This window comes from Haliotis rufescens, unplaced genomic scaffold (assembly GCF_023055435.1).
Source record: "Haliotis rufescens isolate VD_foot unplaced genomic scaffold, xgHalRufe1.0.p SCAF_5, whole genome shotgun sequence".
NCBI lineage: Eukaryota > Metazoa > Mollusca > Gastropoda > Lepetellida > Haliotidae > Haliotis > Haliotis rufescens.
In genome coordinates, this window is record NW_025964223.1 from 40,548,435 (window position 1) to 40,567,728 (window position 19,294).

General features: G+C 40.6%; 1 protein-coding gene across 1 annotated transcript; it reads left to right on the plus strand.

The window, feature by feature from the left end:
* The first annotated feature begins 363 nt into the window (after positions 1–363).
* LOC124112437 (organic cation transporter protein-like) lies at positions 364–17,839 on the plus strand. Its single transcript, XM_046472547.2, has 10 exons — positions 364–651; positions 3,299–3,512; positions 6,650–6,753; positions 7,277–7,434; positions 9,005–9,173; positions 10,215–10,463; positions 14,428–14,657; positions 15,017–15,198; positions 15,863–16,014; positions 17,729–17,839. Exons 1-10 carry the CDS (start codon positions 503–505, stop codon positions 17,772–17,774), a joined length of 1,653 nt encoding a protein of 550 aa, XP_046328503.2. The 5' UTR covers positions 364–502; the 3' UTR covers positions 17,775–17,839.
* The last annotated feature ends 1,455 nt before the right edge of the window (positions 17,840–19,294 follow it).

Here is a 19,294-nt window from a genome sequence, read left to right on the forward strand (position 1 = left end):
ACAGAACTTGGAGAAGGCCACACCGAAGAAAAACATCAGTCCATCGGTTGTCGTTTGACAATGGAAGCAGGTCTCTTAAATCAGTAGCAGTTATATAGGCCACACTGTGATGGCTGACACTCTATAGTCACATAGCATGTGTACCTGGTACACACGACATGCGCACGACCTAGGCAAGCTTATCTTGACACATTCTTCAGTGCACGTGCAGATTAATGTGATGTTCACACGTTTTTCTAAGAATGGAAATTTCCTTCACTTCTTTTTATCGCTTGTGATGCAGATAAATTGTTTTTGTGGTCCATTCCACATTAATAGTATAACAAAAATGTTAGTTGCCGAGATAAATGAAATCTTCATCATTTGTTGAGCAAAGATGTTATGTCAAATGACGCAAGGACGTTAGTATCAGCAAAGGTTGGACGATGTCAAGGATCACGTGACCTTTACCTGAATGTGTATTTAAGTACCACATGTAGTCAGTGGAATCGCGACAGTAAACATGGTGGGACTATTTGATGAAATTTTGTCGCACCTGGGGGAATTTGGACGATATCAGAAGTTGGTGTATTTTCTGCTATGTCTCAGCGCAATTTCGTGTGGAATTCGGATGGTTTTATCCGTTTTTATCCAAAAAACACCCGCACACAGGTAGGCAAATACAAACCTAGAATGCATCAATGGAAATTGTGGATATTTGTTTCCTTAGCGAAATTACTAATCTATTAAGTAACAATTACATGTATACCAGACCATTTTAAAATGATGTTCCTTTCTTCGAGTACATGTTTCCCTCGTTGTTCAATGATTACCTCCTTAATGCATGATTCCCTCCTTGATAAAAGATTCCCCCCTTGATCTAGATCCCACATTTGTTCACGATTCCCCCCTTGTTCCATGATTTCCCCTTGTGCAATGATTCCTCCCTCTTCCGCGATTCCCCCCTTGTTCTAATTCCTTCCCCTTGCATGATTCCCTCCTTGTTGCCCTAGTCCCTCCTTGGACCACGATTCCCCCCTTGTCCCATGATTCCCTCCGTGTTCGAAGATTCCCTCCTTGCTCGAAGATTCCCTCCTTGTTCGAAGATTCCTCCTTGCTCCAAGATTCCCCCAATGTTCAATGATTCTCTCATAGTTCCGAGATTCCCTCCTTGTTCCATTAATTCCCCCCTTGTTCCAAGATTCCCTCCTTGTTCCATGAATCTCTCCTTGTTCCAAGATTCCCTCCTCGGTCAACGATTCCCTCCTTGTTCCATGATTCCCTCCTTTGTTCCAAGATTCCCCCCTTGTTCCATAATTCCCTCCTTGTTCCATAATTCCCTCCTTGTTCCAAGATTCCCTCCTTGTTCAATGATCCGTTCCTTGTTCCATGATTCGTTTCTTGTTCCAAGATTCCCTCCTTGTTCCAAGATTCCTTACTTGTTCCAAGATTCCTTCCTTGTTCCCTGATTTTCTCCTTGTTCCATGATTCCCTCCTTGTTCCATAAATTCCCTCCTTTCTCGAAGTTTCCCTCCTTGTTCGAAGATTCCTCCTTGTTCCAAGATTCCCTCAATGTTCAATGATTCCGTCATAGTTCCACGATTCCCTCCTTGTTCCACGAATCCCTCCCTTGTTCCAAGATTCCCTCCTTGTTCCATGAATCTCTCCTTGTTCCAAGATTCCCTCCTTGTTCCAAGATTCTCTCCCTTGTTCCAAAATTCTCTCCCTTGTTCCAAGATTCTTTCCTTGTTCCAAGATTCCTTCCTTTTTGCATGATTTTCTCCTTGTTCCATGATTCCCTCCTTGTTCCATAAAATCCCTCCTTGTTCCATGATTCCTAATTGTTCCATGATTCCATCCTTATTCCATGATTCCATCCTTGTTCCATGATTCCCTCCTTAGTCAAGAATCCCTCATTGTTCCATGATTCCCACATTATTCCATAAATTACCTCCTTCTTCCACGATTCCCTCCTTGTTGCATGATTTTCTTCTTGTTCCATGATTCCCTCATTGTTCTATGATTCCCTTCTTCGTCCATGATTTTCTTCTTGTTCCATGATTCCCTTCTTGTTCCATGATTTCCTCCTAGTTTCATGATTCCCTTTATTGTATCGTGATTCCCTCCTTTGTTCCAAGATTCCCTCCTTGTTCCAAAATTCACTCCTTGTTCCAAGATTCCCTCCTTGTTCCATGATTCCCTCCTTCCTTGTTCCTTGATTCCCTCCTTTCTTGTTCCTTGATTCCCTCCTTTCTTGGTCCACGACTCCCTTATTGTTCGCTGATTCCCTCCGTGTTCCATGATTCCCTCATTGTTTCATGATTTCCTTGTTGTTCATTGATTCCCTCCTTGGTACAAGATTTCCTCATTTTTCCAAGATTCCCTCCTTCGTCCAAGATTCCTTCCTTGTTCCATGATTCCGTCCTTTGTTCCTTGATTCCCTCCTTCCTTTGTCAACGACTCCCTTATTGTTCCATGATTCCCTCCGTGTTCCATGATTCCCTCATGGTTTCATGATTCCCTTGTTGTTCAGTGATTCCCTCCTTCGTCCAAGATTTCCTCATTTTTCCCAAATTCACTCCTTGTTCCAAGATTCACTCCTTGTTCCATGATTCCCTCCTTCCTTGTTCCTTGAATCCCTCCTTCCTTGGCCCACGACTCCCTTATTTTTCCATGATTCCATCCGTGTTCCATGATTCCCTCATTGTTTCATGATTCCCTTGTTTTTTCAGTAATTCCCTCCTTGGTCCATGATTCCCTCATTGATCCATGATTCCCCCCTTGTTCCATTATTCCCTCCTTGTTACATGATTCCCTCCTTGTTCCAAGATTCCTGCCTTATTCCCTGATTCCTTCTGTGTTCAGTAATTCCCTCCTTGCTGCATGATTCCCTCCGTGTTTCATGATTCCCTCCTTGTTCCCTGATTCCTTCCTTGTTCCATGATTCCCTCATTGTTCCCTGATTCCCTCCTTGTTCCCTGATTCCTTCCTTGTTCCAAGATTCCATACTTGTTCCAAGATTCCTTCCTTGTTCCATGATTCAATCCTTGTTCCGTGATGCACGCGATACATTATGCACTCCTAGTTACACAAATTATTTTCTATGAGGTTCTCTCGAGTGGCCCTGCCATTGAAGCGTTGCAATTAACGGCGAAGAGTTGAGATCTTAGATTCGCCCTCGTTACGACAAGCTGACAACGGAGAAAGTTTACACTGCGCATGCCAACATTAAACTCAAGAACAAAATGAACAGTGCAAATCTCGTTATATGGTCCCTGTTTCATAGTATTTGTCATCGTACTCACGCTTAATTTTCCAGGTGCGCTATTCCGGGGTATGACAACGATACCTATGAAATTCAGTCAGACTATCATGCCCGTCTCATCAACCTCACTATACCGCTTGATGACTCAGATGATGACCAGGTGTATGACAAGTGTCATATATACCTGGTCTCTGACAACATGACGACGGTCGCATGTGACAAGTGGGTGTACTCTACAGACATCATACAGAACTCGGCAGTAACGGAGGTATGAGGACACCGGGGGTATCTCCGAACAACACCTGTCCACATGAATTGAGTATTTATTGAATGAAGTACATTACCTTTAAGTGGTTAATACATTTAATAAAATCAGCATCCTTCCTAAGAGCAAAAGCATAACAATTCATCAGCATCCTCAGCAGTGCTAATGCAGTTGATTTAATTATTCATTTTTAATGTTCACTTAAGGTAGTGCGTACATGATATTAATGAACACAAATGAAGACGTATTTCTATACACCTACGCAAGGTTCTGTCTGGTTGTACATCGTCATTTATAGTGAGTGAGTGAGTTCGGTGTCACGCCAATCTTAGCAATACATCAGCCATAGGGGCACGGGTAGTCCAGTCATCTGATCATGATCGGCGCCGCAATTGCAGAGTTTCGTCTCTTGGACACGCCAGAAACCCATGGTCATGGATTGGAATCCAGGTTCACCCCGATTATGTCTCTATATGTGATCAGCACCATAGGAGATGCTCGTGTGTTTCACCAAAGTGGTACACTTTTGAGACCTGCATAACTTGGCTTTCCTCCCACATGAAGCTGACACGCCGTGATATGACTGGGATACTGTTCAAAGAGGCGTTAAACCCAACTCACGCACTATTTCAGCCATATTTACGGCTTCACTCATTGGTGAATCGAACCATGAATTATCCTCTAGGCTACATTTTCACTTATGTAATTATACAAGTGTGTAAATACATATTTATGTATATTATGCAATCATTAAAAACAAATCTACGTTTATAGATGCAAATATAAGCAGTGCGTAAAAATGTCCACTTGACTCAAGCTTGTTAAATTGCAATATACATGACAAGCGTACATTCACAAGTGGTGTCCTCCCAGATCGCCTAATCTCTCCCCACAAGGTACCAAAATACAATTAGGTGCGTGTACGGCGAATAAAGATGGAGCCTTGCAATAGTTGTAATCCTGAGTTGTTCAGATACTAGCTGGTGTACACGTGGTGTGCCTTGAACCATGATGTTGTTTTGGTAACACTGTAGGCAAAGTGCACTGTAGGCAATAGAAGTTACCATTGCGTTTAGTTGATTAATACGTTAAGTTCAAGACGGATACCTTATTACACATGAATATACTGATGTCACGGTTAATAGCGTGTCAATTAATAGAATTGGTTTGTTCAGCATCCTACCATATAATTTTGTCCCTTGTACATTATAACGGGATTCGGTATTGCAATATAAATAAACTGATTCCATAGCATTTGTTCGGCTAACCACAAGGAATTCCTGCGTTTGTGCTTCTATTAACCTAGCTAAAAGACCACCACGCCCATTTGAGGACCACTGGTCCCTGACTGGCTTATAATAGAGTGGGCGGGGCTTGTGTTCCATTTATTGCACTTGTGTCATCCCGATCGGTATAATATATAGTTAAGAATAAGAAACTAGTGATCGACCGATCCGCGTTGTAATATTCACGCATATTCGACGATCAGTACCTGGAGATTAACAGTCTTAAGGCAGAGCGTTCCACTGTGTATCAATAGGGCGTACAGACAAAAATGGAATTTCTGATGTCTGCACAGATTTATAGAAGACATGTGAAAAGCTTAAATGTCATGATAGACCCGCGAAGATCCGGGGTAGAGAAGGTCTTCAGCAACCCATGCTTGCCGTAAAAGGCGACTAAGCTTGTCGTAAGAGGCGACTAACGGGATCGGGTGGTCAGGCTCGCTGACTCGTTTGATGCATGTCATGGTATCCCAATTGGATGGATCGATGTTCATGAGATCAATAACTGGATTGTCTGGTCCAGACTCGATTATTTACATACCGCTGTCATATAGGTGGAATATTGCTGAGTGCGGCTCAGCTCAGAGAACAAAACTAAAAACAAAAAAATGTCATGATAACAACATCTTCAGAATTCGAAGATCGTGTTCATACCTAGAGTTGATTCTTACACGCCAAGCAAATTGGTATACTCCGGTATGCCTTCTCTGCATTTCACCAGCTGGAGGAGGAGAATTTCCTTCTATGGTTAAATGTAATGCCCTCCAGAATGATTTGTTTGTGTGTTTGTTTGTGTGTTCAACGCCGCACTCTGCAATATCTTAGCTATATAACGGCGATCCGTAAATTATCGAGTCTGGACCAAACAATCCAGTGATTGACATCATGAGCATCGATCCACGCAGTTGGGATCGATGACATGCATCAACCAAGTCAGCGAGCTTGACCCGATCCCGTTAGTCGCCTCTTACAGCCATAGTCGCCTCTTACGGAAAGCATGGGTTGCTGAAGACCTCTTCCAACCCGGATCTTCACGGGGTAATAAATAACTGGAATACTGTTTATAATGGCGTAAGCCCCTTCACTTCTTTAACGGCAAGAATGGGTTGCTGAAGACCCTTCGAGAATTATGGCCAAATGTATGATATAAACAACTTTTGTGTTCACGGAAGATAATTGTACTAAATTTATACACTTGTTATTCAATACAGTAACTGTAAACACGAGACAGTTCTACATGTTTCCCGTCCCAAGCGGTTAGTTACCATGCATGATTGGCTTCACCGGTTCGACCGATTCGGAAGGATTGCACCGATCAGGATGTAACCATTGCGCCGAACGATGTCACTGACTGTGTATATCTTTATAGTTTGTGTGTTAATGATCAAATATGCAGTTTGTGAGGTTATTATTTTGTTAGCCACGCAGTGTGCACAACGCTGTCTACGTTTATACCTAAATAAACGCAAAACTTTAGACCGCCTCCGTTGTCCAGAGCTTTCGCCCGGAGAGCAGATGGTACTTGTAGTTACCCTGCCTGGCGCTCGGTGTTAAGGGGCTAAAACAAGGACTGGTCGGCTCGGAGTCAGTATACTGTGTCTGAGTTGGGTATTCATTTTAGACTTAGGCATTGCATCTCAGTGGACTAGCACTATAAAAGCCACACGTCGCTATATTAGTGCAATCATTTTGAAGGCGACGTTAAATCCCATTTCACCTCACACCTGTTAAACTATCCAAGTCTTAATGGCTGTCTTTTCAGTATACGCAAATATCGAGTAGGCTATAGGAAAAGGTATATTGGGAAACCAAGCTGTATACTCAATGCACAGGAGCGAACTATTTTTTGTGTAGATGGATATGGTGTGTGAAGCGGCCCTGGACACATCACATGCCCAGATGATCTTCACGGCAGGCTATCTGTTCGGCGTATTTATACTCGGCATTATATCCGACAAGTAAGACAAGGAAACGAGAATTGACCCCGTTTCCATGAAGAATGTGTATAATGTAGTTGTAGACACAGCAGAACAAGTCTGTCCTTTAAATATACTTCTGGTACAAAATATAGACTCAATACTATTATATTATATTTGATGGAACATGTACATCATTAATTAATTGTTAGGACAATTCTTTTGATGAATAGTCCTCACAATTTGAATTTTGAAATAAGTACATCTACTCAATTAGTTGTTTAAAAGTAAATTTCACTCTTATAAATCTGTAAAGAAATTTTGACATTTTAAAATATCGTTACGTTGAACAAGTTTTTCTTCTACGAAAATGCAAAAAAAATCTTCCAAGAAATACTTATTTCCTCTCATGAAAAACTCGATATAAACCACGGTATAGAATCTTAATACCACGGAGTATTGTGTTTTACACGTCGAAAATGTAACTCCCCTCAAATTCCACAAATGTAGTCCTTGCCCACATGTAGCTCAATGGAGTCGTGCATCGATCTGTAACCTGTTTCAGAATAGGAAGAAAAAAGGCGCTGTATTTTTCTGTAATCCTGAGCCTTGCTGGAGGACTTGGCCTGGCGTGGACACCTAACAACTTCATAGTGTACTGTGTCATACGTTTTGTGAATGGATTTTCAATGGGAGGAGTGTTTCCTATTACATTTGTTATGAGTAAGTATTTTCGTTTATTACCTGTCTGTTTCACCCATCAGCTGATTTTCGGTTTCACTACATTTTCGATTTATATACTCGTCCAGAAAACGAACGTTAAAGCCAATTTCAGACTGAGATAATTTACATTATAGTACAATAAACATAATTATGTATATATAGATAAATATATGTAACTAGCGTGTTCCCTGACATACATTCAACATCATTAATCTATGTAAACCTCAAAACAACTGTTTTAAGGTTTTCCCCATTTGATTTAACACATTATCAATTTCAAATAATTTATACTTTGACACAAATGCACATTCAACACCAAAGCAATCAATGTAGATTATACTGACGATGACCGATCAAAAGTGTATGACAAGTATCAAGCTTACAGATAATATAATATAGTGCAATGTAGAAGTCTATTTAATGGAAAAAAAAGATAAATAACATTATTGATCATTTATTAATGGAATTCAAAATGAGCTTTGTCAAAGGTAATTGGATTCAGTCAGTGAAATGTAAATCATTATCATAACTGCCGCTAACTATTCCTAAAACCTTTTTCACACCAACCGTGATACAAATACCAAAATCGATTGTCCGACCATATTACAAATACCAAAATTCAATGATTGTCCCGTAATGCATATGGGTACGTATACACTGACAATCAGTATCCATTTCACGCAAGGAAAGGTTGACATCGAACAGCAAGTTAATCGTCTTATATACCGATTGCACACCGTTAACAAAATGATCTGGAAAGAACGATCAGCTGATAGAATATTGAGTCGTCGTTGTCATGCCTGATTTAGCACTGCATCACGAAACACATATTTCAGGACAGGACAATAGACGTAATTTTGTTTACGCGACAAGATTAAGATACCGAGGTTTAGGCTGCTCTGGTTAACCGCCTTTAAGTACAAAAGCGTTACAGTAACACCTATACATTTAGCTCGTGTGGCGCATTCCATATGCATTATTAGTTAAGGATTGAACCAGCTTGGCCCGCGCACCTTGCGGTCAAAGGAGAATAGCTAAATTGAAAAAGATGATGGTTATAGGGCATCCTAAGACCGATGATGCGTAATCGCAAACATTTTGCTCCATATTTTTTACCAAAAAAGTGACAATGGGACATAAAAAAAATTAACACATAACTCAAATTATGGATGATCTGTCCTGCAGCCTGTGCTCTTTGAACATGTCCTCGGGGCCGCGTCTTGTAAAGGTGAATTTAGAATATTGTTATGACAATGAATGATCAGGTTAATGGTTTGCCATTGTGCCTCGACGAACTGGATCGTTGACATCTCGAGATGAGACCTGCAGCGATACATCTGTTGCTCCAAACACATACTCTCTCGCAAATTCACTTAGTATTGTTGCCAATCCACTTGTCAAGAACTAACAACATAACACCACCGTATACATACATGATGTCACTTGTTTTTAACGTATGACTTCTTTTCTCCCATTACTTGTCTAACCTACATGTATTTGTATGAATCGGAAATATTGTACACAGATATGTCCCAACACATTGCGCGTCTCAAATATATTTGCTTTTCAGGTATAGAGATAGTGGGCCGAAGTAAGAGAGCCCTTATCGGAATCTCCATTGAGTATTTCTTTGCCATGGGTTTGGTGATATTGTCCGGACTCGCTTACCTTATCAGGGACTGGCGGTACCTGGAGATAACAGTGTCTGTACCTTCGGCTCTCTTCCTGCTGTACTGGTGGTATGTTTTCATTAGGGCGTATTTGATCATGATGTGCATAGAGCAAATGGCTCTTGAAAAGATGATGTGAGGGACATTGTGGGATGGTGTCCCTCAGTATTTCGTCTCTTAAACACCATGAGGAAGAGCCAGCGTTGACGTATCTCGTGGTTGTTCAATCAGTTCCAATCAATTCAAGTCAGTTCGTTTCCGTGACAACTACATAGGTACTCCACTCAAATTAGACATATGAGAACAAGTCTTGACAGTTTTATTGGTATGTCTACCAGGGGTTTCTTGAATCATGACGTATTCTCCCCTGTGGAAAATTAGGATCAGTGAAGCAAAAATCATAGCATCAGTCCAAGGAGTTCCTCTATAAAAAAACATCTCCATCAACCGAATCCATGAGTAAAGTTTTGTGAATAGTCTGACATTATTTTGTTTGATTATGCAATGTAGCTAGTTGGAGCGTCACGTACATAGTATTTTTATTCATTTCCCCAATAATTTATTATGCGCAGGCATTTATCCAGATTTAGAAGTTTACTCAAAATGTACACTGTCATCTAATTTCCAATGTTGGTTACACTGGCAAGCATCAGTTCACCATAACGGCATTTGTCTCAAAGTTTAAGTGAAATGCATACATAAAAGGGACATAAACCTTTCCATAATCATAAGAAATCGCTGTTAAATGCACTTTACGATTACGACTATAGCATAAGCATTTATGAATTTCTATCAAATAGTGATGATACCAGGTGTTCTCGAAGCAAACACATGCAGAGGCAAGTCAATTGTTCACCTAAAACATGGGAACATATGGTACTTGTCAGAAAAGGGAATTTCGTCGGATTTGTCACGGATACGTCAAATTAGGAAATGTTCTTCATGTTTACCATAACATCTTTTGAAAGCTTTTCTTTGGCCTTGAACTATTGCGCAAGAGTCGTATGGCGCTCTTTGTAATCTTCGTACACAGAGCTATAATTCGTTTTGTGGATTACGTTTGTGTTGAATATTACTGACATTTTTGGAAATGGTATTTATCATTTGCAGTTGCATCCCCGAGTCCCCTCGTTGGCTCATCAGCGAAGGGCGATACAAGCATGCTGAACGAATCATAACAACGGCAGCCAAGATGAACAAGGTCACGCTGCCTGATCACTTGTTTCAACGCGATTCCACCCAACATATACCAGACAAGCAGAAGGAGATCACACAAGCAGATACCACAAAAGCTAGTATTGTTGACATGTTCAAATCGCAAGCTCTTCTCATCCGCAGCTTAATAATATTCCTAAATTGGTGAGTTTTGCAGTCAGCTGTAAGGAAGTCATAACCTCGAGGTGTAAACATTTTCCCAAGTCAAGGGCCTTAAATAACTATAAAAGTAGAGTTTCCACCCTTGACGAACTATTCCAGTCAAAATCGCGTAACGAACGCAACATCCATTTCGTAAACAACATGGATTTCAACATGCAGATTTCGGTCGACTTAAGGATTCCAAAGCAAATCTTTTCATGTTTCTAATCAAGGTGCTCAAGTGACTTGATGCACTTCGCGAGGTAAGACCCGGTTTATTAAGATATAGAGCTTGATTATTGTTCGGATCGTCTTGACTGGGAGCCGCCATTTCGTTTGAAGCAGTTGCAAATGATATGAGAGTTAGAATCTTATTGGTCAGTGGAAGGGGCATAGAAGGGACATAACTCGTAATTGCCACTCGTGGCGGTACGATGGAGACTGGAAATTCCAGCCTTGTTCGGCAAGGGTGGAAACTGCACTTTCATAGTCAGTTAACTATTTAACAGGATTCCATTTTGGTGTAGGAATAAGAGGACTACTTCAAAAATAAGCGATATAGAGGTTATCACGCGAGTGTGTTTGGGGATGTTAAATATCATGCATTAGGAAAAAACATTATTTTTATTATTCCTAAAATAGGATGGATATTTACCATCCCCAAACACACTCGCGTGATAACGTCTTTATTATACAATGTCATTCTTTAATTCTGTGCTTCAAAATCGCTTTCCCTCTCTCACAAACATCACCGAAACATTGCGAGTTTCCTGGAATCCGCGCATTAATATTTATTACGTCACAGGGTAAGTGATGTGTCAGTCGGACAGTGACAGTAGCCAATATAGTTCCAAATGAAATCTGTATCTTATACAGTAGCGAAGCAACATGTACGCAAAACAACAATTTTTTTCACTTGCCTTTCGCGGCAATCCATCGGTCTGTCCGCTAGAGTAACTGCCCTTTGTCAAAGGGAAGCTACTCTAACCCTAGTCTAAGAGACCTCACGGCCACGTTCAGACGTTGTTGACAGTCGGCTTGTCCTGTCATAACGTTAAGAAGTGCAAACAGATGTACACACAGCGACAAAACGAAACAAGGTAACAATTCAAACATATTTCGGCCAAATCCAGCTATTTTAATCTGTTGAAAAGGTTCCAAGCCGCAGAGGTCTACAAGCACAAATATGGCTACTTATCCCGCTTGGCTGGGCCTGGTGCCTTCGCAAAATTGTTTCGAATTTTGTTTGTTGCCAAAACTTATAAAATGCCTTAGCTTCGTCACAGTTAGACACTGATTTTAAGTATATTAGACTGTTCTTTTGATAATGATAGCAAGTATCCTTGTAGTATATTCAGATTCCCGATGGTTAATTCTGACTCGATCGCCGAATGACAAGGGCGACTCCAAGTTTGTTTATAAACACTTAAAGTAGTCTCTACTTGACCTTTCATATTTGCATCTCTATCCGCATTTGACCCCAACGGATATCGTTTTTATCCGTTGGCTTTATCCTGTCGAGAAACCTACCCATTATATGACAAAACGTATTATTATGTTTGATTTCAATAGTAATATTAACATTACAGCAGCAGACGAAAGGAATAAAACTCACTAACATAACTGACAATATCCTATTTTTTTGGTATTATTTGATTATATATAAAAAGGCGTACAAAGGCATGTCTGACTTTAAAATTATTTCCTTCATAAATTTCCTAAATTTAGTTGTGATTTTTTTCTTTCCCTTGCTTGACATTGTTATTCAAAACTTACATAGTTCATGACTGACACCATAACATTACCGGGGCGGTCGGGTAGCCTAGTGGTTAAAGCGTTCGCTCGTCACGCCGAAGACCCGGGTTCGATTCCCGCCGTGATATTGCTTGATTATTGCTAAAAGCGGTGTAAAACCATACTCACTCACTCACTCATAACATTACCGTATGAAGCGGTCGTTGACGTTTCATGCTTTTGGTACCGATACCAAAGTGAGAGATGGTATACTAAGACAAATGGAGTACTCTGGTTGCAGCTGTCTGTGATTCCCCTGTTTACAAATTCCCGTTGTTCCCTTGTACTTCAGTTAGTCGTAGCATCCATTTGAATAGTTGACAACAGCGATGCCACACTTTTTAGGCCTTCATGTAGGAACATCGCCATATGACGTGTCCAAAGTGGGGAAACGCAGTCTTTTGTTGCACGCCACTTCAACGTCCACCACAGCACTATTTGCCGCCTTTGGGACCGAGACACACAGTTCCATTCCACTGGAGACCGTCCGAGAACCGGCCGACCAAGAGTTGCGCCCCAGCCCCCGCACAGGATCGTTACATTCGACTCTTCCACCTACGTCATCGCAATGCTACAGCTACGGAGACTGCAGGAAGCATCCCTGGTTTGAGAAAGATATCGGACCAGACTGTCAGGAACCATCTTCGCGAGGCTGGAATCCGACCCAGAAGACCAGTTATCGTCCCTGTTTCATCGACAGCGACGCTTGCGTTGGCGCCATACCTTGAGCGATGAATCACGATTTCTTCTTCACCGGCGAGATGGAAGACATTGTGTTTATCGTCGTCGAAATGAGCATTTTGCCCCACATTGTGTACGTGAATTCGACGAATTCGGTGGCGGGAGTGTCATGGTGTTGGGGGCCATAACCTACACCACGAGAACTGACTTGGTTGTGTTTCAGGGAAATTTGGCAGCAAATCGCTACATGAATCAAATTCTTCAACCTCACCTTCTTCGATTCATTGACCGCCAGAGGGAGCTGTTTCAACAGGACAAAGCTCCACCGCACACGGCTCGTGTCACGGTAGACTACCTTCATAATGCCTACAACAACGCTTTGTCCTGGCCGTCGAGATCTCCAGATCTCAACACAATCGAACACCTCTGGGATGAACTCGATCGACGTGTACGTCAACGTCAGAACACGCCACAGACACCCCCACAACTGGCCAACGCGTTACAAACAGAATGGCGCAGAATTCCGCAGGACAGAATTCGTACACTTATCCAGTCAGTGCCGAGGAAATGCAGAGCCGTGATTGCTGCCCGGGGCAGTCACACAAGATACCGAGTTCAGCGCAGTCTTGTGGCCTTATGTGACAATGACAATGAACAGTTTTCAATGCCTTTGTACAACGACAACATGTGACTATCGAGCTCCAAAATTTCATATTTGTATCTATGATATTAAATTCAATATATCGTCTTTATTAGGTACAATAAATTTACTAAAAATCTACCTGTACGATTCTTTTTTTGAAGAGTGTTTATACGTTTGATAAAAATCGGAAACAGATAATAAAATGAAATTTAGAGTAAAAGTGCGAATAGTTGCAGTCAAGCGACTCGTCTCCAGAATGTAAACAAATGCACGTGTGCATATGAATCTATTTCACCCTAAATGGTCATTAAGTAGGGTCATTAAAGTAATAACCTCGATTTATGCAACAAACGTCTGTAAATAATATACCTTACGTGCCTATATTTTACTGTCAAAGTACTGATCAAAGTGCACCAATCCTGACATTCTGATTGGCTGGCGCCGGCCGGTCCGAAGGTACTCAAAGAGTGGTGACGAATCATGTGTATGGTAAACAACGGGATCTGTTCCTATCTTGTTTATGCATTTGACCAGGGTTGCTGCTATAAATTCACAAAGTACAATTACGAAATAGTTCCTTCGCTATTGGCAAAACCACAGACAGATTGAAGTAGATCACTACGCAGTATTTTAATGGAATTGGCAGCAATAGAAACATGCCCAATCCTGTTCTAATGAACATATTTCACAAATGATCACCAAACACCTGTACATGCACATTTGTGACTTTTTGTATTTTTGACTTTGCTTCGCGTATTTGGCTTTGTTATAGATGTTAGTACCAGTTATATTATTTACACATATCACATGTACTGCAAGCGGAACTAGAATTTTGAATTGCGATTTCAGGATGGTAGTGAGCATGGTCTACTACGGACTGTCCCTGAACACCGACAACCTGGGTGCAGGAAGCTTGTATGTCAACTTCCTTATTTCTGGCCTGGTTGAGTTCCCTGCCTACACGATCTGCATCCTGCTGCTGGGCAGGGTTGGGAGGAAGGCTCTCCATTGTGGCAGCATGATCCTTGGGGGCGTGTCCTGTCTCCTCACAACGTTCACGGTCCTCTATCTAGATAAAGGTTAGTGGAAAGGGAGAAGAGAATACGGACCCTAATACACCTGGAATAATGGACACCTTTAGATTTGTAATCCCTCAAACAACACCACTCGGACGTTTTCAAAAAACTTTTAACAAATCTTGATTCCAATTTAGGAAAGTTATTAAATAGGGTTTGGGTAAAATATAGATTTAGCATTGTGGTTTAAAGCGTCTCGGGTTGTATTCCTCAATTGGATACAATATGAGATGCCCATTTTCGGTGTTTCACTATTTGAATAGTGCCAAAAGCATTCTTAAATGGGGATAAGCTAAAAGGAAGGAATGAAGTAATTTGTAAATGATGATTGAGATAATGACCCATATCAAATCAATGTGCAGACCATCAGTGGGCGACGGTTCTACTTGCCATGGTCGGCAAGTTAGGAGCTGCTGGAGGTTTTGCCATCATCTATGTCTTCTCGGCGGAGCTCTTCCCAACAGTTGTGCGCAATTCAGCCATGGGGGCCAGCGGTTCCTGGGCACGTGTCGGGGGCATGATCGCTCCTTATATAGCAGATTTGGTAAGTCATGATGGTGTGTTAAGATACTTATGGACTGATGTTATTAACAAAACAGGGAATCGTCTATGTCACCCCATATCTGTTATTTATTTAGGTGTATGCATAGGGATTCATGGTGACAAACTGCTGTTTCAAGGCCTCAATAAAGCTTTCAAAAAGTGTTTGGTAGACGTGTGTAGGGCATTTCCAAATTTGACGCATCGGTGACAAAAATGATATCCAATGCAATTCCCTATTTTGATTTGTACCATATGTTCCCGAGTCTTTTTAGGTGAACAATGGACTTGACTTTGCATGTGTTTTCACACAGGATAGGTTCACCTTTGCACAAGAGTAAACTACGGTTACAACGAACTCAAATGGACCACTAGTTATAGTTCGTTATAACCGTAGTTCGTTATAAGCATATATACAACATCTATACAGAAAATTGCCGGGACCAAAAATTAAGTTCGTAATATCCGTCAGTTCGTTATAAACGTGTTGGTTATAAACGTATTTTACTGTATTTGATAGTGATTCATAAACACACTTATTGTCACTTTTATCAAGCTGATACACCATGATATAACTGCAATACTGTTCAAAGCGGCGTCAACCCAAACTCACTCAATCACTATGACACGATCACATACCTGGAATTGGTCGATATCTCTTCTTGCAGGGGAAGGTAGTTCACGGGGACATTGGCCATGTGTTGCCGCTCATTATATTTGGTTCGGCATCTGTGGCGGCAGGACTTCTGTCCCTGTTTTTGCCAGAAACTCTCAACAGATGCTTGCCGGAAACCATTGAAGACGGAGAAAACTTTGGACGGTATATTTATATGAATATGTATTGATAGATTGATAAGTGGTACTTATATAAACCTTACTCATATATATGTCCACTTAAAAGAACCTTATCACCGCCAAAAAACCCTGAACATGATATTCATAACCTGAAAAAAGACTATTATTAGCTATCATATATAATTTGCATCAAAGCCAACTGCATTATAATCATGAAAACTTTTAAACTGCTGAAAACTACTTTAAAATACTAAAGTCTTTAAGTTTTCGATCAAATGATGGTGAGGGTGGTGGGGTATACGTAGTCTAGTGGTTAAAGCGTTCACTCGTCACGCCAAAGACCCGGATGCGATTTCTGGTGTCCCCCGCCGTCATATTGCTTGAATATTGCTAAAAGCGGCGTAAAATCATAGTCACTCATACAAATAATGTCATCATAATATAGAATTAGTTATACTCATAATGGATATAACATATGCATATAATTGATCAATACTGACAAAAGGTATCATAAGATACATGCAAAATAAAATTATTATCTTGCATTGGGCAATATATTTTTGTTGTGAAGAAATCAAGAAGAAAATTATTAATCTAGAATCTGATCTCGTATATTTGTGAGGGAATTTGTGTAATGATCACAATCTGAGAATGGAAAAGGCCTTAAATGGAAATCAAAATGAGGCTTATCTTGTGTAACCTAATGGAGTAAGTTAGTGACATGTACATAATTGTAATTCGAAGCGCTGCCAATAAAATCATTAAATGGAAATGATGGAATATAATAAAAAGGAATATGGTATCGAAAACGTAATTGGTACTAAGTTTCTTTTGATTTGTTTAATATATATGACTCATTATCCAATAATTGACAGGCAAGCATTCTTAGTGTTTTGAGAAAGATCGCGTGTTTGGAACCAGAATAGATTTCAGGCTCTCTTCCCTGTCCCTGATTTTTGTTTCACTTTACAAAGGTATCTTGTCGAAAGTAAATTAACCGTTGGCGTTGAATGTATCCGAACTGATATTGATGTGGCAAATGTCTACAGGGAGGCAGAGGTGAGGTCCAAATAGCTCCGCGAATTTCATACGAAATGTTACACGACCTTTTCAGGAAGCAATTAATATGTGACAGAAGTTGAAAGTCAGATCCATTGCTGGGTAATTAGCGATAGCTGAAAGGTAACAAACAAGAAAGAACATACCACATCAGATGGAAATACAGACAGTGGATCAATACATGTTAGACTGTACTTATGCTTTAAACTTGTTTTATTGTCATCTGTCAATGTTGACAATGGTGTTCTGATTAGTTGTTACGTCAGGATAAACACTGATGAGTAGTCCCAACCGTGAAGTGAGATGATGTGATTCAAATACCCCGTTCTTGTGGTTTATGTAAATCGGACTAACATGCCTATATCCTGTAAAATCTTCGGAACATATTTATGTCTCGAAGCTTACACGGTACGAGGTAGACGTTTCACGCGAGGGCTTTTTGTCTGGACAACCAATTATAAGATAAAACCTGAAGCACCATCGCCCTCACGATCAGAGATCAAACAGGTTGAAAAAATATATATACCATCTGAAAAGATTTCCATCACACTAGCCAATAACTAATAGCTAACAGCTTTCTCTGACGTTTCTTCTTGGTGAGCAATAAAATTGTATTTGAAGACATTTGTCAAAGACTTAAGTAGTATGTAAATGCCTACATCTTCATCTTTCCTTTTCAGCATCGTCGAAGTGAAAGAAAAAGACGTCATATCAACGAAGTTCTGATTTTAGGCTGTAATAATTGAAATATGCATCTGTGATGACCATTAAAGACCTATCCAAATACAAAACAGTACATGTTTTTACTCGAAACTTTGAGTGGGTCTGGACCATCATTGAGCAACGGACAAAAATCTATTCTACGATACACCCATACCTGTTATTCCTCATTCAAACCACGGGCCCCTAACGTAAACGAGTAATATGGGTAAATATATATTGCTTTGAGGATCAAACCCCTTTACATGAGGCATGGCAGTCTTCTTCTTGATGCACCCTGATGCCCAGACATGATATCACTGAAATACATTTTTTAAAGCGGCCTTAAATCTAACTCACTCACATGCATATAAGGTTAAATGATGTCGGTTTTAGCGTCGCGTTCAAGCTTTATTGCTCTTATATAGCGTGTGTGTGTGTGTTTGTGTGTGTGTGTGTGTGTGGTGTGGTGTGTGTGTGTGTGGCTGTGTGTGTGTGTGTGGCTGTACTAATCAGGACTAAGGCCGATTTTATAGTGCTTGCCCACTAAGATACCATGCTGCAGTCAAACATGAATACCCACTCAGACACAATATCCTGACTCCGGGCCGACCAGTCCTTGTTTAAGCCCCTAAATGCCGAACGCCAGGCAGGTAACTAACAAGTACCATCTTTAAAGGTCTTTTGGTATGATGCGGCCGGGAATCGAGCCCCGACCTTCCGCTCCCCGGGCAGACGCTCTACCACAAGACCTGGGAGGCGGTCCACATGCATATAAAGTTGACTTGTAATCCCTATTATGCAATATTGCATACTTTGCCATCAGTTCTGCCGAGCACATGAAAACACTATATTTAAAACATAATCACTGATACATCTAAAGTGATTCTCATTTAGTAAAATACATGTATTTCAATGCCACATTGATTGTTATAGTTTCACCCACAAAGTCTGGCAATAACTCACAAAGTCTAATTTACTTAACAATGCAAGAACTATCTCTTCAATGTAGATATGTTGATCATATGTGTATTTTCATGGCGTTTCGAGCAGTTTTTTACTGCAGAAAATTCTGCTAAATTCTATCAAAAATTACCTGTCTCCAATAGCAATGCAGTCTATGTTACTAACAAACATTTCATTCAAACTTATCAAGCGATCAGAAACATGTGCAAGTACACTAATTATGATTCTAGATTACATTAGCACAAACATACCCAAACAGTAAGTTACTGTAAATCTTGAAATTAATGCGTCTCCAAACTAATACGACTGAAAATCAATGCGACTCAAATTTGTTTAACAACACGGGAAACATCTCAGGAAACATGTTGGTGCATTTTGAAGTATAATTAAGGGGACACGGATTTACAAAGGCGCCGCAATTCGCTGTGCAGAGTTGCGTCCCTTTCGGCGCGCCAGAAACGTTGATCGTCGATTCGAATCCCGGTTCTCCCCGATTATGTTTCTAGGTTGTCCGCACCATATCCTTGCTTGTAGGTTTCATCAAAGTGGTAAACGTCTGAGACCTGAATCACCTCGGGCTT